The sequence below is a fragment of the Miniopterus schreibersii genome, assembly GCF_964146895.1.
Source record: "Miniopterus schreibersii genome assembly, chromosome: 11".
Lineage (NCBI taxonomy): Eukaryota > Metazoa > Chordata > Mammalia > Chiroptera > Miniopteridae > Miniopterus > Miniopterus schreibersii.
The window spans coordinates 6,063,437-6,085,215 of NC_138111.1; the positions used below are offsets into that span (position 1 = coordinate 6,063,437).

The 21,779-nt window shown below is 52.2% G+C and overlaps 2 protein-coding genes across 10 annotated transcripts in view; one reads left to right on the top strand and one right to left on the bottom strand.

Annotated features, from left to right (window-relative positions):
- Nucleotides 1-21,779, bottom strand: part of RALGPS1 (Ral GEF with PH domain and SH3 binding motif 1) — a 247,996-nt gene that overhangs the window by 63,279 nt on the left and 162,938 nt on the right. The window lies entirely within an intron of this gene.
- ANGPTL2 (angiopoietin like 2) overlaps nt 5,233-21,779 on the top strand; it is a 34,630-nt gene continuing 18,083 nt past the window's right edge. The window contains exons 1-2 of the mRNA XM_081150886.1: nt 5,233-5,767; nt 19,271-20,136. Of these exons, the coding sequence (XP_081007012.1) occupies nt 19,320-20,136 (817 nt within the window). The 5' untranslated portion in view covers nt 5,233-5,767; nt 19,271-19,319. The remainder of the gene's footprint in view (nt 5,768-19,270; nt 20,137-21,779) is intronic.

Genomic DNA, 21,779 nt, shown 5'->3' on the forward strand with positions numbered 1-21,779 from the left:
TAGTTGGGATGTAGGGAGTTCCTGTTCCTGAAACGGAGGAGGGATTGTATTGAAGTAACACTCTGGTCAATACCAATGATAAGATCTGGACAATATACAAAAACAAACTACTTCAAAGCACTTGAAAACAGCCTAAAGCAACAGAAACTGGAGGAGGCCTGGTCCTTGAAAGATGGGAAGCACGCTAGAGCACTTCCCAGTTTATGGTGACACATAGGAGAATAGAACTCAAACAGAATGTAGTAGTATTGTCAGCTTGGAAGAGGGAAAGAGGTTAGAATTGAGGATGAAAATTGAAGAGGAAAATGCCAGAAAGGAGAGAACCACAGAGGGGAAGCTCCAAAATTGCTGTACAAATTCCCCCCCAAATCCTTAGTTAACCCCTAAATTGTATATGTGTAGATACAGACTCCAAGGAACCCAAAAGCTCCCCAAAGAAGGCAGTAAGTACCTGGGAGGCAGAGAATTCAACACTGCCTAGAAGATAGAATTTGGAGTTCAAGTCCTGCCAAGTTAAAGGGGCTTAGCAAGTACTTAAGGCTTTTGATTTAATTCCAGAAAAACCATGCCTTACAAATAAGCACAGGACTAAGGGTTATACCCTAAGGATATAGGCAAAACCAAAATAAACCTATCTGAACAAAATCTGAAAACCAAGCCTCTACAAGCTCAAGTGGACACACCAGTAATTTGACTGCCTGCTAGAACAAAACATAACATTCTTCAGAGGAAGAAAATAAAATACACAGTATTTTCAATGTATCATCCAAAATGTCCAGTATATAATTAAAAACATATAGACATGTGAAGAAGCAGGAAAATATGACACAGAATCAAGAGAAATAATAGTCAATAAAATCAGACCCATCGATGAATAAGATGTTGGAATTAGCAAACAAGGACTTTAAAATGGTTATTATAAATATACACAGGACTTTCAGGAAATGAAGAACAGAATAAATAAATGGATAGAGAATTTCAGAAGATAAATGGGACCTATAAAAATAAATCTAGGTAAATTCTAGGACCAAACAATAAAGTACCTGACATAAAACATATTTTGGATGAAATTAATAGCAGATAACATACTGTAGAAGAAAAGATCAGCAAACTTGAAGACAGGTAATAGAAATGATCCAAACTGAAGAACAGAGTGAAAAAAGATAAAAATGAATAAATACACGGAGCTTCAGTGACCAGTGGGACAACACTTCGTGTGTAAATGGAGTTCCAGAAGGAGACAGGAGAGAGAATTGGGCAGAAGAAATATCTGAAGGAATAATGACCCAAAATTACCCCCGCATTCCCAAATTCAGTACGCAACATTAACCCACAGACCTAAGAAGCTCAGTGAAGTCTGCATAGAATAAACACAAAGGACACCACATCTAGTCACACCACAGTGAAACTACTAAAAATCAAAGATAAAGAGAAACCTTAAAAGAAGTCAGAGGGGAAAAAACTTACTATGTACACAGGAACAACAACAAGGAAGAGGGCTGACTTCTGATCAGAAACAACAGTGTAGGCCAGAAGACCATGGAAAGGCATTTAAAAAGTACTAAAAGGGGAGGGGGGGGGGGCTATTTGGGATACGTAAAGCTTGAAATGCTTGTGAGACTCTGAGGTTGCAAGATACAGAAAGTTCCCCTCTCAAGCACCCCCTGTAACACACGTTATCCATGCACTCCCACACACACTCCTACCACACACACAGTATCTCAGTTCACCATCCCAACATTCTCAACAGAAAAAGAATTGTATCTGTCAGGAAGGTGATAAGGGATGAAAACATATGAAATCATTTATACAAACTGTGGGACATAGTTAAGATTCTTTGTATTCTGCCACCATGTAAATATCACACATTTTTTCATCCTGATAAAAACTCTAATAAGAAACATGAAGATTCTCTCTTCCTTAAATGCTTTCGTCACATGATGTTTTAGTCCAACAGGCTGGTGGAAATGTGGGAATAGTGCTCCTAGAGGAGGTCAGGGGGATTCCAAGACTCAGGAGCCATCAAGGTAGAAACTTGGCAAAGATGTACTGGGTAAGAACGCGGAGAAGTTTGGGAGCAGCAGCAGCACATGTTTTCTGGGCAATTCCAAATGCCAGGCATTGTGGTAAGTGCTTCAGGTGCATTACCTTAATCCTCATATATGTCTGAGGAGTATTATCATTCCTTATTTTAAAATGAGGCGACAAAGTTTGAAAGAGAATCACAAAGTTGCGAGGTTAGTCACAGACTTGGGACTGGAACCCAGGTCTGTTAGACTCTAAGCCACAGCTATTCATCTTCCCCAGTCAGCCACTGCACTGGGCTAGACAACAGAAGAGCTCTGCATGGCCAAGCCCAAGAGTGCCCCAGTGCTCAGGGAACTCACAGCCACGGAGGCAATAAAAATTACTATAGCCAACATTTATTGAGCACTTACTATGTACTAGCCATTGTGTGTTACACTTAAGGTGTCACATTTAATTTTCACAACAGCCCTATGAGGCAAATCCCTGTATCATCTCCATTTTACAGGTGAGCAAAGTGAGGCTCAGAGCTACGGTAGGACTAGAATTTGACTTCAAGGCTCAAGCTCCTCAGCAGCATACTCGACTGCCCAAGGCCACCAAAGGGACAGGGGTTATGCAAAGATGGACCGAGCAAGGCCACCCTGGTACTCCTCCCCCACTTGATGAGATCCTAGGAACTTTGAATTCTGAAAGCAAATTTGTTTTCAAGGGACATAGGCTGCATCTGTTCCAGAGGGAGGGGAAAGCCCAGGAAACTCCCCCTCCCACTGACCCAGTGAGTCCAAATGCCTCTCTTACCCAGATGGCTGCAACCACCTCCCACCAGCTCTGGATGACTTGTCTGACACTCTCATCAAGCCAGGCTGCACTCAACCATTCCTGGGGGCTTTTAAAAGAAAAAGTCTGAACACTGCCACGCTGAAAACCTTTCAGTGGCTTCTGACCATCCTTCGGGTAAAGCCCCACCTCTCACAAGGCCTTATGTTCTGCCCCGCTCCCCTTCTCTCAGCCAAATGCACTTTTCAGCTCCTCGAAAGAACTCCTGCCACCGCTCTTGCCTCAGGGTCTGCTCCACTTCCTACTGCCGGGTAACAAACTACCACCCAAACGTCGGGGCCGAAAGCTACCATTTGCTATCGTCATGGGTTCCGCGGTCAGGAATTCGGATGTGGAACAGTGGAATGCCTCATCTTTGCTCTTGATGTCGGGGACCTCAGCAGGAAGACTCCAGCTGGGGGTGACTCGATGGCAAGAGGAGAGGCATCTTTCCTCACATAGCTGGTGCTGATGCTGGCTGCCGGCCGGGGCCTCTGCGTGGCAGCTTGCGGGCAGCTGTGCTTCTCAGGCTCCAGCCCGGCTCAGGGCTCCGAAACAGAGCGTCCCGGGGAACAAGGCAGAAGCTGCACTGCCTGCTCTCTCCCAGCCTTGGGAGTCCGGTAGTGTCCCTTCCACTGCATTTTGTTGGTTACAAGCAAGTCACAAACCTATCCAGATTTAAGGGGAGAGGGCAGAGGCCGGACCCCTCAATGGGAGGAGTGTCAAGGTCTCACTGTGGACCGGGAAATTATCGTTGGGGTCATCTCTTTGGAAAAGCAATCCACCACTCAGTCTTTACACGCTATTGTCTCCGCCCAGACCACCATCCCCCTGCAGCCTCACCACCCCTCGTTCTCACCAGTGTCCAGGTTTCAGCGGAAGCACTGCTTTGTCAGGGAGCCTGGCTTGATTGCCCTGCCCAGGCTCAATCAGGCCTCCGGCTTAGATACTTACTTAGCACCCAGAACTTCTCATGTGCCCCAGTCTGTCTGTCTGTCTCCCCTCCTGAATGCAAGCTTGCCACGGTTCCACCACCAATGGCCTGATCCCGGCCCCTCCGGGCCGCTCCAGGCCTTCTGGAGACTCCATAGAATGGATGGGCATCTTCACCCCCACAGTAGATGTGGGGAGGTTTCTGTCCAGCCCAGCTGTCTGGCTAATGTTGTGGCCTCTAACATACTGGGGTCTTTGGGCAAAGAACTGCCTTCTAAAACGGGATGGGACTGGCAAATGGAAAATGGAGAGTGTCTGAGTACGCTGAAGGAAGCTGAGGCAAGAAGAAAAATGTGTCCCCTGCAAGTACAGAAGTGGCAGTCCTTGGGAGAGGAAGGCCACGATGCACCCACCTGCCCAGGGACCGAGAACTTGATACACTGCACTTAGGAGTGGGGAGAACCCCATTACAATCTCTCTCAATTTGTACCCAAACATCAGTACCACCACCATCATCATCATCACCAATTTTTTTTTTAAGGAAAGAAGAGTCACCAGGGATATTTCACATGGCTGTTGCCCAGGCAGAGTGGCACACTTGTGCCTGGTGGCCCCCTTGCCAGTATCTGCCCTCCCTCCTGGAGGAGAGCTCACTCTGTGGGTCCAGTGCCATCTTCCCCTTTCTTGCTAGGACTCTATAAGCACTCACAAGCTCTGCCTTGATGACAGGACTGTGTGGAGGACTCTGATGGTCCCCCATTAGTTCTTCCTTGAAGATCCTGATTGGGGGATGGGTCACAGCAACCCCTGGCCCACCTGACCCCGGAGTCTGAGTTCAGTCCACTGAGTCGTCCTTGCCCTGGACCAAGCCCCTTCCTGAGTGACCTCACAAAATCCTCACCCCGGCCCTTGAGGTAAGTTACTAGTATTTGCTCATTTACTGATGCGTGAATGGGATGCCCAGAGACCTGACTTAATCAGGACCACTCAGGTGGGAAGTGACAGCATTTCTCCAGGGCTGCCTCCACCCCCAGCTGTGGTATTTCCAGGTCCTCGGTTCCTGCAGCCCGCTAACTTTCGCAGCACAGATGCTACTGGCTTCTGTGCAGACAGCATCGGGCTCCTTCCCCCAGGGTTCAGAGATGCAATGAAGCCTCCGGAAGGCCATCTGCAGGGGGCTGCCCTGCCTGCCCACCTGGGACTGTGCTGGGGGAGGACCCAGCGCCCTGCAGTTTGTGCATTGTTGCCTGCACAGCTGGAGCAGAGCTCAACCCATTACCTGAGTCAGAGGGGAAGCCATCTGCTTTGCAGAGCAAACCAGGAGCTGCCTGGGGTTTGGGGAGCGGGCGGGCCAGGGAGCAGAGCTGGGCCAGGCTGCTCGTGCCAAGGAAGGAGGGGGCTGCCAAAGCGGGCTGGGGCGGGAGGGGCCAGGCCAGCTGGGGCCGGAGCTAGTGTGACATCACCGGGCGGCCCGCCTCTGTCTGGGGCTGAGGGGAGGCCCGGAGCCTTTCTGGGGCCTGGGGGATCCTCTTGCATTGGTGGGTGGAGAGAAGTGCCTGCAGCCAACCAGGGTCAGGCTGTGCTCACAGTTTCCTCCGGGCGGCATGTAAAGGCTCCACAAAGGAGTTGGGAGTTCAAATGAGGCTGCAGCAGACGGCCTGAGGACCGACCGGAGCCCTGAGCTGTGTCTCCTGAGTCTGGACCTGCGGAGCATGGTCCTGAGGCAGCCGCGGCCCTGACCACAGGAGAAGGCAGGTTGTGAGCAGCCCGCAGGTCCCCTGGCCAGCCCCCGCCCCAGCCCGGCCGAGCTGTGAGGCACAGGGCTGTGCAGGCGGAGCAGAGCCAGCAGAGGCCAGTGAGGCAGGGCTGCTTGGTGGCCCAGCCAGCCTGCGACTCAAGGACCCCTCCTGGAGGCCATGGACAGGCTGCCTCTCTGACGCCAGGGGAAGCATGTGAGGAGCTGCCCCAGAAGCCAAGCAGGAGGGAAGAGGTAAGGGGCCAGCTGGGTGGCACTGAGGGACGGGGGAGAGGCAGCAACTGGCCCAAGACCCCTGACCTCTCCAGCTGGGGGGGGGGGTGCAGCTGGATCCCAGAGGGGGTCACTCCTGCTTTCACTTGGAGCCAAACAAGGCATGTGTCGGGGCAGGACCTGTGGATGCTTGGGCGAAGGGTGGTGTTGTGGGCGTGAGGCTATGGGATGGGGTTCCGAGGCTTCATCAGGAAGCCCACTTTCTTCCTCACACAAAAACCCTCTGGGTGATGGCAGTGGCTCCTGGGCCCGCTCAGAGCTGGGTGTATGCACGAGTGTGTGCTGTGTGTAGGTGTGTGCGTGAGGGGCTGGCAGACAGCAGGGGTGCCTGAGCATTTGGGAAGCTGTTTTGAAGTTTTAGGTTCCTCTGCACTCTGGCTAGGGAGCATATCCAAGCAAAAGCAAAAGCAAACGCTGTCCTGTGGGAGCCGGGAGCCCTCGTTCAGAAAGTTCCCTGGAGCTGAGCAGCTGGTGCCCACACCCTCAGCTGGGGAGGAGAGAGGCAAAGGGCTCTAGCGCTGGGAGAATTTTGTGCCACTGTGACTCGGCAAAGTGCTGCCCTGGTTTTCTCTGCATGTCCGAGGACGCCTGGTCCCTCCTCACACTGGATGGTACCCCAGGTATGCCGATCTCCCATACGCTGGATGTGGCTGGGAAAGAGAGGAGGACTGGCACTGGAGAGGGGGGACAGTGCAGGCTCCACATTCTGAGTCCCTTGAAAGCACTCAGCATTAGATAACATTTCGAAACAAATTCTTCCCCGATCCTTCCCTTCTCCTTCTGTGATATGTATGTCACGGGTCAGCTGTGGGATTACAAGAGCTCCCAGAGTCCAGTTCGGTTACTTAGGAAAGGATCCCCTTTCATTGGGCTCTAAGGAAAGTTGAGAATGCCACTTCCGAGGCTGGCCCACGCTCCCCACATGTACTTTTCCAAATTGAGGCAGAGAAAGGTAGTGCTTATGAGCTAAGTTCAAATCCTAGCTCTTCTACTCATGAGCCAACTGACTCTGGCAGGACACTTAGCCTCTCCAAGCCTCAGTCCCCTTTCCTGTGAAATGGGATGGCAGCAGTGCCCATCTCTTAGTAACAGCTGATACTTATAGTGTACTTATCCTGATCCAACTTGTAGAATCCTCACAACCCCCCAATAACCTAAGTACTGCCCAATTTTACAGGTAGGAAACAGGCACAGAGGGTAAGTGATATGCCAAGGCCACATGGATAGTAAGTGCCAGCCTCGTGACTCAAACCCAGCACTCTAAACCACATTCCCTGCTTTCTAGCAGGGCCACACATGATCATGCCTGGGAAGGCCTTAGCACAGTGCCTGGTGACAATCTGATTCACAGAGAGGAAAGAGGAGAGATCCACATTCTCTCTGTCTTGACCCATCCTGCTAGGGTGTCAGAACATCCACAAGGTCACCCACCTGGGGGTCCTCCCAGGAGTCTGAGGGAGGCTTAATGTCTGGGGTGACCTGCAGCATGTCTGGGTCCTAGAAGTCCACACTAAGGAAGAGTGCAGACGCAATGACAAAAGGAACCCACACCCACATGGGCATTACTTGTCTGCCCGTTGGTCTCCCCACCAGAACCATGGTGGGTGAGGAAAGTGAGCTACCTCTGTGCTGCAGGAGGTCTACGAAGCAAGAGGACCAGTGCCAGGCCTGTCCTGGGGCTGCAGAAGAAGAGGCACAGACCCCTGCCCCAAACCCCACCCCTATCACCAAGTCTGCTACATGGTGGCCAAGTCGGATGGATCTGACACCAGCCAACACTGGTACATCTTAGCCCAAGAGAGTAGCTTCTCTCCTAGGGCCCCAGAGGTCTCGGTGGGCTCCTGAACTCCTGGAAGCATGTTGAGAAGCTGATGTTAAATATTTGCTTTTCTAACACTAGGCCTCTGGGGCTGCAGCAGCTCCAGCCTAGAGCCATGGTGGCTCACTGTGCTCTCTGGGAAGCCCAGGCCAAGCAGAGGCTCTGACCAACTTCACAGGGCTGGCTAAAAAAGAAGGATTAATTATTACTCAATAAAGGCAGTCATGGTGGAGCAAATAAAAATGGGTGAAGCACAGAGCAGGGTGGGGTGAGGTGGGGGGTGGGGTGGGGTAATGCACGGTATTGCTGCAAGCTCATGGGCAGAATTGAGCCACTCCTCCATCCACAATGATTTATTAAGAACCCACCAAAGCCTAGGAAGCAGTTCTACTTTTAGCATCCCGTTTTACAGGTGAGAAAACAAAGGCTCAGAGAGGGTAACTTGCCCAAGATCACACAGTTGATTATGCAGAACTTGCTCCCTGCTCAGTCTGGCTCCAAAGTCCACACCTCTCCCTACTCTACTGCCCTGTTCAAGGTGTCTTGACTTTTCTTTTCGTGACCCTGTCACTGGGCCCCTGCCCGTGGCCCCCAGCAGCCACATCTGTTTTCATCGCTGTCCTAGAGAATGCTGCACCACCCCATCTGAAAACCACATGCTTCCCCGATTCGGATGCATCGCTTGCTTGTCATAGAAGCCCACCTCTGAGACACAGTAGGCGTTATTGCCGCCACTCTTACAGGTGAGCCTCAGCACAGCCACGCAGCGTGCCTGTGGTAACGAGTCAGCGAGAGATGGAACTGGATTCCGAACCAGGCTGTCTGGCTTCAGAAACTCCCGCACCTGGTGCTCTGCGCTGCTGTCCCCCAGGGTCAGCGCCATAGAACTCTGGCACCAGCTCAGTGGGGCAGAGCCCTGTGTTTCCTGCACTCCCACCTGGAGACCCCAGGGGCTGCTGAAGCGAGGAGCAGGTCCTTGGGGTCTACACTGGGCCATACCTGAGCAATTCTTCAGAAGCCATCAGGGAGAGGCACTGGTAGCTACATTAGAACAAACATAACAGCAGCCCTGCCCAAGGCAGGTACACTCAGCTCCGGCCTCTCTCTTAAGCACAGATCATTTCATCTGAAATGCTCTCGACTGACAGCAGTTGGATAGGGGAGGGGCTCTGTTTCTTGCACCCCACAGCCCAGTGGGAGGAGGTAGAAGGTGAAGCTAACAATCACACAAACACACAACAGCAGGAGACTTGCAAAGGGGAAGCATGTGGTGCTAAGAGGGTCCTGCAAGATGGGCGGTGCTGTCCCCACTTTACAGAAGAGAAAACTAAGGCTCAGAGGGTGCAGCACCTCTGCCCAGGTCTCTCCACTAGTGGGCCAAAAAGCAGGGATTCAAACCCAGATCTGGGCTCATTCTACTCCATCCCGCTCCATCTTGGACAAACACACTGTGGAAATCTCAAGAATGAATCAATTCATTGAATAGCATTTCTTTTCTGTGAATTTATATAAAACACCCCAAATAGAAGGGTTATTCAGCCACTGGCAGCTTGGAGTTTGTGGTGATAGGTCACATCAGAACCTTATTCTGACAGCAGTTTCTATGACAGAACCGTAATTCCCTCACTCTGACTGCAAGCCATATGACTGATTTAATATCGGGGTGGGGGGACATCATAAGCATTACATTGTAATGTTGTAAAACATTATAAAATTGTAAACAATTGCAATGTCCCGTTACATGTATATATCATTGTAAGACATTCTGATGACAGAAATGTTCACGTGTGGGGGGTGGGGAAGGAAGGGGCAGGCAGGCCTCTTACAATCGAGCGATTGTGTTAGGTCTATTCTCTGGTGAAACCAGCCTGTGTGGGGCCAACAGCCCCCAAGCCTCAGCCTTGCCCTGCTGCCTAGCCCTCCAGAAAGGCAGGCCCAGGATCACCTCGGAAAAGATCAGCATGAACTCTGTTCTTATCTCCAAGAGATGCCTGAGGACCCACCCAGCTCCAGGAATGCCTAAACTCCTGCTCGAGGTGGTCCCACTCCAAACTCCTTAAAGGAAAGGTTGTATCTCTCAGTCACTGCTGAACCTCCAATACCGACTCTGCTTGCAGCCAGGCAGAAAAAGGTATCTGTGGAGCAAGTGAGTGAGGAAGGAAGGAAGGAAGGAAGGAAGGAAGGAAGGAAGGAAGGAAGGAAGGAAGGAAGGAGGAAGCCTCAGACCAAGGCGAACAAGCCTCTCAAGGCCAGGTGCCACACCATTCCCCTCTGTGTTTTCCAGGCAAGGTCTCCGGGGATGCCTCCTCTCCCACCTTGTGCTCCCTGTGACTGCCACCCCGGCTGATTAACTGCCACTACAGCCCCCTGAGCGGCCCTACCAGGGAGGGCAATGATCACTGCATTACAAATGCCTGCTCTCTGTCACCTACTATTGTGGGCCCATGGAGCGCAGGGGCCGTCCCTGTTCTTGCTCTCTCTCCAATCCCCAGTGCAGCGGCTGGCACAGGGGAAATGCTCAGGAAATACGTTCAATGAAGAAAATCCTCGAATTCCTATTTAGTAGCCCAGGTGCCATCCTGGCTATTGGGAAGCCAGAAGGGGAATCGTCCTGACCTTGCTTTTAAGGAGTTCACAGTCTGGGGGTAGACACCCAGATGAGCACAAGCTGTGTCCTGGGTGCTGTGATGGAAGGAGCCACAGCTGCTCCTGGGAGCTGGAGGCTTCGCAGAGGTGGACTTCTGAGGTCCACTTAGAAAGCGAGACGGCAGGCAGGACTTGGGGGAAGTGCTGAGGCAAAAAGAACGGCGTGTGAAGGGCAGGGAGGCGTGACAACACAGGCTGCTTTTTTAAGTAGGACACTGACAAGACTTTTTAAGTTTTAGAAAGTCGGGCCTGGAGCTGTGACATCTCAAAGCAGGGAGGCTGGTTAGGACTGTGTGGATAAGCTTGGCTCTGGAGTAAGCAGGTTCCGGGCCCAGCTCTACCACTTGGTAGCTCTGTGGCCTTGGGCAAATGACTTCATCATTACCTCTGTCTCCTCAACTATGAAAGGGGGACAAGCATAGCCTCTGCTTTACAGAGCTGCTGCGATCAGTGACATGGGCACAAAAGTACTTGTCCCAGTGCTCAAAGGTTAAGCCCGTGCCAACAGGCTGCAGTGGCCCTGGTGCCAACCACTTAGCCTGGCCCAGAAGAACAGCTCAGGCAAGGTCTGGTTTTCCAGGGAAGCTGTGTGGGGTGGCAGTGCCCATCCAGTCCCAGGCCTCCCCCTCTCCTCTGAGGTTCCCCCAGTTCCAGGGCTCCAGAGCACATCAGGCCCCACTGGAAATGTAGCGGCCAACTCAGAAGCCGGGCTCCGAAATGGCTTCTGCAGACTCTCCCGCCTCTGCTCTGCTGGCTGAGGCTCCTGGCACCGAGGACTCAGTGCATTGGCTTTGGGGGAATCTCAAAATGGTTCCCAAGTAATGTACCACGAAAAAGTAACAGCAGCATCCTTGTCCCCCTGGCAAAGGCAACCAGCTCCCCACTGCCTAACCACATCCCCTCTTACCCTATGATCTCACAGTGTGACCACAGCCCGCCTCCTCCATGAACTCAGCCCTTCCCTGGAGCCAGCAACTCCCCGGGGCAGGAGCACTAGAGCCCAGGGCATCAGGCAGAGTGGATCCCCCAGAGCCCTTCTTCCAGGCAAATCTGTCTGACCCTACACTACCTGCTTCTCTGGCTCACGCCTGTGTTCCCGTCACCACGACAGGGCTGGACCCAGGCTGTAGTCACACACAGTGGCTGGGAAAGCTGCAGGGATCGGCAATGGAAGGCTGGGTGGATGGACAAACGGTTTGTTGAAGGTCTGATGAGAGTTGAGCTGGCAGGGTCTGGGGACTGGCTCCAGACTCCCTGGGTGCCCACATGGTCTGTTGGGGGGGAATGATTCACAGGAGCCCAGGCTGGGAGGGGATGGCAGTTGGAGATGTGGCTGATCTTTCCCTGGCCTCCCGGCTGGCAGTGAATCACCTAAGACAATGAAGCACAGCCTCTCCTCCAGGCTTTCTAAGGTGAGGGTGCCACTGCTCATCCTAGATGACCATTTTGGGGTCTCACCACTTGGATGATCAGAAGCTCTTTCTAATACCTAACAAAACTCACCCTTGTGCTGACCTGAAAGCCCTTCCCTGGAGCCAGCAACTCCCCGGGGCAGGACCACTCATTCAGTCAGCAGTGACTAATACGTAATCTGCATCCCGGCCAGTAAACAGAAAGACAGACTGGCTGGGGAGACGATACTGATGAAAGTAAGGGCATGGACCTCACAGTCGACAGCTGAACCCCAGTCCTGGTGTCTACTCCAAGTAACCTTAGGCAAGTGACCTAACCTTTATGAACCTCGGTTCTCCTCTACTGCAAAATGCAGATAATACCTTTCTCCCAGGTAAGGAGACCATATAACTTGTTACCCAATTAGGGCACTTTTAAGAGTAATAGGGGTGCTATTAAATAATTACATAAGACAGCACAGCTCAGCTGGGTCGACCAGGACTCATGGTCCCCTATTCATAGGGTGTCAATGCCAATGAGACAGAGTACAGCTAGGCAAACAGTAAGTTGGCAGCTGTTATTATCTACACTATTGGTCAGCTGGGCCCTCTTGGGCCTTAGCTTTTGGAATTTTCCCTTGTCTGGATTCCTCTCACATCCTGGATTGCCAATGGGTTTGGGTACCAGCCCACTGGCTTGCCATACATCTCAACCAGCTTTAGTAGGGAAAACTGTCAACTCTGAAGTTTGGATTTTCTCTTGTCTATCCGGATGTTGACTTAACAATCTTGATTGGCGCTCAGGTCTGTCAGACTCACTGAAACACAGCTCAGGTTCCTGGCTTCCCAGATCCCAAACATCAGGGGCACCCTTCAGGCCAGGCGGCAGTTCCAGATCCCTACGCTGCCCCGGCAGAGGCCTTCCTCTCAGGCCTCCTGCGGTGCCTTGGGCCTGGACTCTTGACACCAGCCCTTCACCTGCCATCACAGAACGGTGGGGCAAGGCTGACTGCGGAGGGAGAGGGGTTCTGTGAGCCCTTCAGACTAGTGATGATTCCATTCTGAGATCGGGATCTTATTTAGAGGTTTCCCTGGGTCAGCAGTCCTGGGGATCTCAAGATCTCCCCCTGTTCTCCTGTTCTCCCCCTGCCTGGGTGGGGTCAGAGAGCAATCTTTTCTGAGTTGCCTGTGACTTCAGCACTTTTGTTTCTATACGTTCAGTGTGGTATACTTTGGAGTTCTGTTACTGGCTCTCCCACTTAGTAGCACTCTGCCTGGTGACTGGGCAAAATGACTCATGGTCTTTGAATCTCAATAGTTTACTCACCTGCTGTTAGTCTTAAAAGCATTTTTGTGGGAATTAGAAGATTGCTGCAATATAAATATACAAAACTCCAAAGATGACGAATGTGAGTTGTGTTCCCTGGAGTTGCCTAGTGCACAACTCGGGCCACATGCACGGGAGCCCTGAAAGAACAGGGCTTCCCTCCCGAGCTGTGGGGAAGATTGGAGTAGTGTAGGGGTGAGCAAAGGTACATTTACAGTTGTGAGGACACGAAACAGAGTTCATAAAGCCACTGTAATAATCATAACCTGAGTGTCTTTTCCATATAAGCAACTGTGAACCTACTTTTGCCCACCCCTGCATATAAAGTGCTTGGGTGAAAATTGGCTGCACTATTACTTTTAGTACCTGAACTTTCCTCATTCCTAACCTTTGGGGTGAGAACTCACCAGAATACCCCAGGCCAGCAGCTTCTGCCACAGGGTAGGACACACAGCTCTGTCTTACAAAAACAATTCTTCCCACAAAGTGGCCCCTCTCCTGGACCACCGTGCTGTGGAGCTGAGAGGGACGCGGACACACGCTGCGTGGCCCACCGCGCCAGGCCACGCAGGGATGCTCACTGGAGGCCGGGAAGGACCCAAGGCCCAGGGAGGCTGCCTCCCAGTGCACAGAGGCCGTCACGTGGCTGTCACACCAGCCTCACTTCCGGGGAGGGAAACCCGTGCATAATGGAAACTCTTCACAATACAATGTGGAAAAGCCATTTGAAGAATCGCTTTTATTTTCCGATTGGAGCCAAGGAAAGTAGCTGGGCTTGCTTTTCTTTGTTGTCACAGGAAGAAGCCGAGGAGCCCTGACTGGAATCGAGCTCCTCCCCAGGTCTAAGATGGCTGGGATGCCGGGGTCGGTATTTCTCTGGGGATGCAATTAGTTGAATAAGTATCAGGAGAGCAAAAGTAAACAAATTCGTGACTGCCCAGTAAGAACTGCCAAACTAGCAAAAAACAGAGGAGGGGGGTTGGAATCTTTAAGGAAAATAAATGACTCCAAGGCTGAGGGCAACACAGACAGCATGGCCCTCGGAGTCGGGCTGACCTGAGCGCTGGGTACCAGTGCTCCTGGGAGTCACTCAGCCTGTCTGGTTCCTGTGTCCCTGTTGCTAACAACCTCCCTGGACTTCCTGGAACAATGTATGTCAGGCGCCCAGCACAGCCCCTTGTTCCTTCCCTTCCATCTTATAACCCGAGCGGCTCAGGTCACTCTTGCCAAACCCAGACTCCACGGAAATGTAACAGTAAGACCCAGAACCGGCAGTTTCACAACTGGTCCCACTGCACACAGGTGACCTCGAGCAAGACAACTTTTTGAGCTCCAGTTTCCTCACCCTCTAAATGGCATGGTACTAACCAGCTCTGAGTGTTGCAATGATTACGTGAGATAGTGTGTATGACAGGGTGTTAGTGAACCTGAACACCTGTACCGGTGTAACTGTCAGGTTTGGCTCACTTTTTAATTGAAGAATCTCAAGAAATGCTCTTTATAGAGAGCACAGTCTGAGATGGCATTTGCAGGACTCCTCCTTCCCCACTTGTAGCCAAAGCTGGATGACATGCTAGGGACCCCAAGACAGCCAGGATTTCAGCCCAGGCAGCAGACTGCTTCAGGCTGGGAGGTGAGGCCACGCAGACCTGCTGCTCAGAGCAGCTTCGTGAGACAGAGCAAGTCCCTCCTCATGAAATAGGATCACTAGTTCTGGCATCTCCTTGGGGTGAGGGGAGGGTTCAAGGAGATGGTAAGAGTGCTGGACACATGGCCTATGCGTGGCCAGTCCCCCCCCCCCCCCAGCCAGCTTTGTTACCCTGGTTCTAATGCCACGATCTCATTATTCCATCTCTAGTTTTAGAAGCACTCCCATGTCCCAGTGCACGGGGGGGTTGGATCCCCTCGTTTCACAGAGGAGGCTCAGCCTTCAGGATCTCAAGTCCAGGGGCACAAAACTTTGCCCAGGAAGCGATGAGAGCCCACGCTTGGGGGGAACAGAGCTCAGGGATAAGCAGTGTGCCCCCCTGCCTGGTCTTGAGGCCTGCCTGGGAAGGTTTGGAAGTCAACCCTTCCCTGCACTCAAGCTGCCTCCCTGGGCCTCTGGCAGTTCCCTGGCCATGGCGGAGGCCCATGCTCAGTAGGGGCACAGAGAGGTGTCTGTCACCAGCTGCGTGGGCAGGTGAGCGGCCCTGGAAGGCAGCGGCAGGCCCACCCTAGCCGGGAGGGTGACTCCTCCCCATTGTTCTGGGCCGGGCGTGGCTGCCAGCACGGGAGCTGCCAAAGAGTGTTGGAAACCAGGCAAACACTCACAAACTCAGCCCGTTTCCACTAACGTCACTGCAGCCCTACCTCGTAGCCCAGCCCACACGAGAGGCTCCCAGACACCTTTCTATGCCTGGCCTGAGAGGCCTGAGCTGGCCACTGGAACTATGCCTGGACTTTGTCATTCAAGTAGAGAACAGCTCAGCCGGGCCCTGGGAGCAGGCCATCTGTTTGTAACTGCCCACAGGCTGTCACAGGTGGAGCCTGGACCCAGGCTGCTCACCAGAAAAGCCCCAAAGGGGCTCCAGGAAGGCAAAAACCTTCAGGTACTGTGTTGTGGTTATTTTAGCATAAATTAATGTGAAATTAGGAAGTGGTGATGCTAATATTTTTTTACTACTAAAATCCAGATTAAGTACATTTCTGTGTGGTCATTAGGAGTTTGAAGGTTTGTGGATGGAAAAGGGCCCATATACTGAACCTGATGAGCTCAGGTTGCCTGCACAGTGGCCTCACAAACTCAGACACTGAAAGTAACCACAAAGAATGGTCTGAACATAAAATTCCTAACTAAAAGCAAGCTTTACCTTAAGTGAGTCGGTCTATTGCCTCTTTGCAACTAAGATAACGCCTTTGAAATGTACAGTAATCTCCTTTTCAGACCCCTCAAGGCACAAACCTGGGCTGAGGCCATAGGACCCTTGGCTATCTCGTCCCCCACATGCCATCTCTCTGTGCTGTGAATGTTTATTAACTGTCCTGTACCCACAAACGTAGAAGAAGTAGGTGTCTCTCTATTTTGCCCTTTTATCCAAACCCTGAGATGCCTCCTTTGCTGTCTCCCTCCTCCTTAATCTACCACAATGGATTTCATTAACTCTCCTTATGTCTCATGTATAAAATAAACCGCCAAACTGCCATTCTCCCGAGCATTTTCTCCATCCCCTGAGATCTTGCTTCTCAGCAATTGTTGTCAGTTTGGCAACTTATAAAAATTCTCTACAGGTCTTGACGTTTCTTAGATCGACAGCTCTGAGTACATCAAACCAGGGCTGAGTCCTGGTTCTGCCAGGCCAGTGTGATCTTAGGCAAGTCACTTAGCCTCTCTGAGTCTCGGCTTCCTCACCTGTAAAATGAATATAACAATAGTACCAACCTTAAAAAGACATTGTGAGAATTGGATAAAATAGAAAACACGTGCAAAATGTATCATGCAGGGTCAGGTACCTAGTGGGCACTTTTCATGGGTGTTATGAAAGTTATGAATAAATATAATAAATGGCTTTCTGTGTAGCTCCCTCCCCACCAAGCAGTCACTTCCCTGCCCACCTGCATGTCCCCACCACAGCACTCCACTGCCTGCAGCTGCTGATGGGCGTGTCTTTTCTTTCAGTCCACAAATACTTATTGCGCTCCTAGTATTCCAGGCCACGAGCTATGAGAATGGAGCAGTGACCAAAACAGACACCTCCCCTCCCCCCCAACAGAGCTTACATTCACAGGAGTAGGGTAGGAGACACTCACTATATGTCTGATAGTGATGAGGACATCTGAGGGGAAAGGTGGTGAGATCACAGTTTTAAGTAAGCAGGGAAAGCCTCACCTGGAAGGTGATATTTCAGCAAAGACCTGAAAGAAGCAAAGTAGCGAGCAATGAGGAAAGTGTTGCAGACAGGGAACAGCAGGTGCAAAGGCCCTGAGTCATAAGTGTGCTTGGGGAGCTTGAGGAACATCCAGGAGGACTGCAGCTGGAGCAGCGTGAGTGAGGATGGGAGGAGTCAGAGATGAGGTCAGGGAGGAAGCGGGGCGAAATCAGGAGGGCCCTAGAGACCGAGACGAGAGCAGCCACGAGAGGCTTTTGAGTAGAAGAGTGACCCAATCTTACTTTTTTAGAAGGATCACTCTGGCTGCTGGGATGAGGACAGGCCATGGTGGGCAAGTGAAGGAGCAGGGAGACCAGTTAGGTTGGAGTGAGAGGTGGAGGTGGGCTGCACCAGGCACGGGAGAGGTGGGAGAGCAGTAGGATTCGGGGAATATTTCCAGGATACTGCTAGTATAATGTGGTGGTGAATTATATGTGGGGTATGAGAGAAAGAAAGGATGACTTCAAGGATGCTCAGGCTATTGGCCTGAGCAACCAGGAGAATGGAGTTGCCATTTACCAACATAGGAAAGACGGGTGAACAGGCTGGGGTGGAGCTATGGGGAACACCAGGAGTTCACTTCTGGATACGTTAGTTCAAGGTGCCTAGCAGAGAGTCAAGTGGGAATGTGAGTCTTATTTGGATATATGACTCTGGAGTCAAAGGGTGAGGTCTAGGCTGGAGAAATAAATGTGGGCATAACAATTGATGCTTGAAGGTAATTAGAGCCACAAGCCTGGATGAGACCACCACGGGTAGGGTAGGGAGGGGCCCAAGCTCAGCCCCAGCACAGGAGCAGGAGGTGAAGCAGCAAAGAGGAGGCATCCAGCGAGGTGGGAGGAGAGCGGTGCTCAGGGAAGGAGAGAAGGGAGTGAGCGCCACGTCCCATGGCGCTCAGAGGTGAAGTATTAATGAGGACCGAGAACTGGGCATTTGGTGTGGCCAGCGAGGCCCCTGGTGGTCCTGTGTAGAGCATGTGGAGCGGGGGGGGGGGGGGGGGGGCAGACCTGACGGGAGGGAGTTCACGAAAGAACAGGGAGAGAGGGGCTCTCTGGAAAGACTGAGTACAGGAAACTGTATGAAGGGCTTTGCTAAAAAGGGGAGCGGAGAAATGGAACAGTAGCTGGAGAGGGGATGTGAGGTCAAGAGAGGGTACTCTTTAAGTTGAGGGAAACAGCATGATTGTTGGAAAAATGTGGTCATATGGGAGAAACGGGGGAAAGCTCCTGGGGCAATGTCCTCGAGTACACAAGAGGAGGGATCCGCGCATGTCTGTCCCCCCCCTCTTGGCCTGACTCCTAGCTCATCCCCAGGGGTCAGCATATAGGTCACTTTCTCAGGGAAGCTTTCCTGACCCCTCCAATAAGGTCAGCTCCCCAATACGCTCTTTCAGAGCAGACGCTACCTCCCTTCCCGGCACTTAGGAGACTGTGACATGGCGGGTAACCCCGCGAGGGCAGCGGGAGGCTCGGTCCTGCTGGCAGTGGTGTCTCCAGCGGCCGCCACACTGACTGGCACACCACAGATGTTCAGGGGATGTCAGGGGAAGGCATGAACGGTCCAAGGGTAGAACTGAAACAACTCCGAAAGACACATGTCTGTTTGCTGCTCCCGCCTGGTTCAATCATGTTGCAATGACTGGGACCCGTGCGGTGACGGGCTGTGGCAAATATTTGGATCTCTAGGAGCCCGGCTGTTTGTTCCTGTTTGGGCTCCGCGGTCTGGCTAACCCACAGACGAAGGCCACGGGACTGGACACACTGGACACATCCTTCCATTCACACTGTCCGCTAGAAACTGAACGCATTCCATACTGTAGCTAGCAATTCACTCCTTTAACAAATACTTGCTGAAAGCTCGCGTAGTGCAGCAGGTCGGGACACGGGCCTGAATCGGACACAGTGCCTGCCCTCGTGAAACACGGAGTCCGGCAGAAGGCATCGCAAAGAATTCCAGTTCCTCAAAACTGTGATCATGTAGAAGGGGAAAGCCCAGGGGGTTATGACCACGTAGAATGGGGAGGCTTACTGGTCTGAGGAGTATGAGGCAGAGGAGAAGGCGCTAGGACAGCCCTCCTCCACCTCCCTCCCGGCTCCAAGCTGCCCTCATGAGGCTCTCGGGCTGTGGGCACTGGAGCCAGGCCCCGGAGCAGCAGGGCTGTGGCCTCCTGCCTTCAGGCGCCCCGGTCTCCTCCATTTTCCTTTCTATCTCTGCTGGGGCCCGCCTCTCTCCTGCTGCTGCTTCCAGAAGGGCTACCTCCTGGAGCTGCGTTTTTGGAAAGATCAGCCTGGTGAGAAGGCTGAGCTCATTTATGGCACAGGCCACTGGCAGTGACAGGACTGTTACTGAGTCTCCCCTTCTGTTTACTTTCAGGTTTTCATAGGCTCTGTTCGCAAAGAAAAACCACCATTTTGCAAGGACCATGAGGGCGCTGTGTGTGACGTGCTGGTGGCTGGGACTGCTGGCCGCCTCGGGAGCTGCCACCGGCCAGAAGGATGGTTTGGAGGGCACCGAGGAGGGCTCACCGAGCGAGTTCATTTACCTGAACAGGTACAAGCGGGCTGGTGAGTCCCCGGACAAGTGCACCTACACCTTCATCGTGCCTCAGCAACGGGTCACAGGTGCCATCTGTGTCAACTCCAAGGAGCCCGAGGTGCTCCTGGAGAACCGTGTGCACAAGCAGGAGCTGGAGCTGCTCAACAACGAGCTGCTCAAGCAGAAGCGGCAGATTGAGACACTGCAGCAGCTGGTGGAGGTGGACGGTGGCATCGTGAGCGAGGTGAAGCTGCTGCGCAAGGAGAGCCGCAACATGAACTCGCGGGTCACGCAGCTCTACATGCAGCTCCTACATGAGATCATCCGCAAGCGGGACAACGCACTGGAGCTCTCCCAGCTGGAGAACCGGATCCTTAACCAGACGGCCGACATGCTGCAGCTGGCCAGCAAATACAAGGACCTAGAGCACAAGTACCAGCACCTGGCCACGCTGGCCCACAACCAATCGGAGATAATCGCACAGCTTGAGGAGCACTGCCAGCGGGTGCCCGCGGCCAGACCTATGCCCCAGCCGCCCCCTGCCACCCCGCCCCAGATCTACCAGCCGTCCCCCTACAACCGCATCATCAATCAGTTCTCCACCAATGAGATCCAGAGTGATCAGAACCTGAAGGTGCTGCCGCCCCCTCTGCCCACCATGCCCACCCTCACCAACCTCCCATCCTCCACAGACAAGCCATCGGGTAAGTGCCTTCCGGCAGCCTGCTCCACCCGGGCCTCAGAGCCTGGCACCAGGCTTCCCTTGGCTGTGGCCAAGAGTTGGAGAAAAGCCTCAGCAGTTTGAAGCTGGGCCAACAGACCAGCACGATCCCCCAGCGACCCCTTGGGTCAAGCCGCTGGAGCCGGTGGGATCCAAGGGGGACCCCATTTCTTAGATGGATGCTCCAAGGTAGAACGAGGAAGCAGGAGGTGTCTCAGGACAGAACAAGTGCCCTCTGGCTTCTGACAGGAAAGAAACCAAACCCATAGCTTTCTGGGCTCTGCATTAGGTGCTGTGTTGGCAAGTAGGATGTCTTGCCTGTGAGCTCTTGTACCGTGCCTGGCACAGAACTGGCATTTGGTAAATGCCCACTAAAGGAACAACAGGCCAGAGGAAAAAGTGTGTTCACGTTAAAAGCATGAGAAACACACTGTAGGGGCTGGGGGGTAGGAAGGATTACTTGCTGGAGCCTGCTGCTGTCCAGAATTTTCAATGATGATGCCATAGACTTAAATGCACATTTCATCTTAAAATACAGTAATTCTCAGAAAATCATTGGGGGGGGGGGGGGAGATGGAGTTGCGGGTAAATTTTGAAGCTTGACCAAGATATTGGCGATGGGCACTTTCGTGTATATTACATCATTAACCCCTACAGCTCCTGTGGAAGATAAAGAGGGAGGATAACCTTTGCTCACAGGGTTAGGACCCTCAGGCTGGACGTGGCTTCAGGCCTTTCACTTTAAACCTAGGGCTGACTCCTCTGTGCTCTAGAACTTGGGGCATCCTCACTCTGGGAGGAAAGCCCAGCTCCCTGCAGTTCAGCCTTCCATTCACCTAGGACCCTGTGACCTCTCCAAATGGCTATATGAGAATTAAATTCATCTTGGCAAAAACTACCCACATATCTGCTCAAAGTCAGTGACTCTGGTACCACTTCACTGTATAAGCCGGGAGATATTTTTACTGAAACTATCCTATTTTACACTTACTTCACACTTCTGAAAATAACCACTACTACTGGGAAGAGCAGCTTCGTGCTAATTCCAGAGAGGGGCTGAACCTGAGTACAGGAGGTTGGCCTGTGCAAAAAACAAGGACAGCACTGCCTGCAGGTCTACAGGGTAGTGGGGCAGAGCATCTGCCCTCAGCACCTTGCAGGAAAGCCCTCTACTGGGTGTGCAGGTTGGGAACATATGCTTTGGAGCAGACTCACCTGGACTCAAACTCTGGTTCCCCCAGTGATGAGCTCTGGGACAGTAAGCAAGTCACTTCACCCTGCAGAGCCTCAGTTTCTTCATCTGTCAATGGGGATAGATTAAAATCGTGCCTGCCTGAGGATTAAATAAAATAGTGCAAAAAAATGTGTCTAGCACAGTGCTGGGTCCATGGTAGTTTCAGTCATGGTAGCTATGAGTCTCCTTTGCTCTTGGTCTCTTCATCTTAAAACAAGGAGATTGAAATAAGTAAATGGTTCCTTTTTAGCTCTTACATCCTACAGCTGATCTGTGGTCTACAGACAGACACATGCTCAACTGTACATGTGTCTGTTTTAAATCAGAAGCTCCAATAGAGAGGGCAGAGCACGCTAATACATCTTGAGAGAATACCCACAGGGTAAAACATG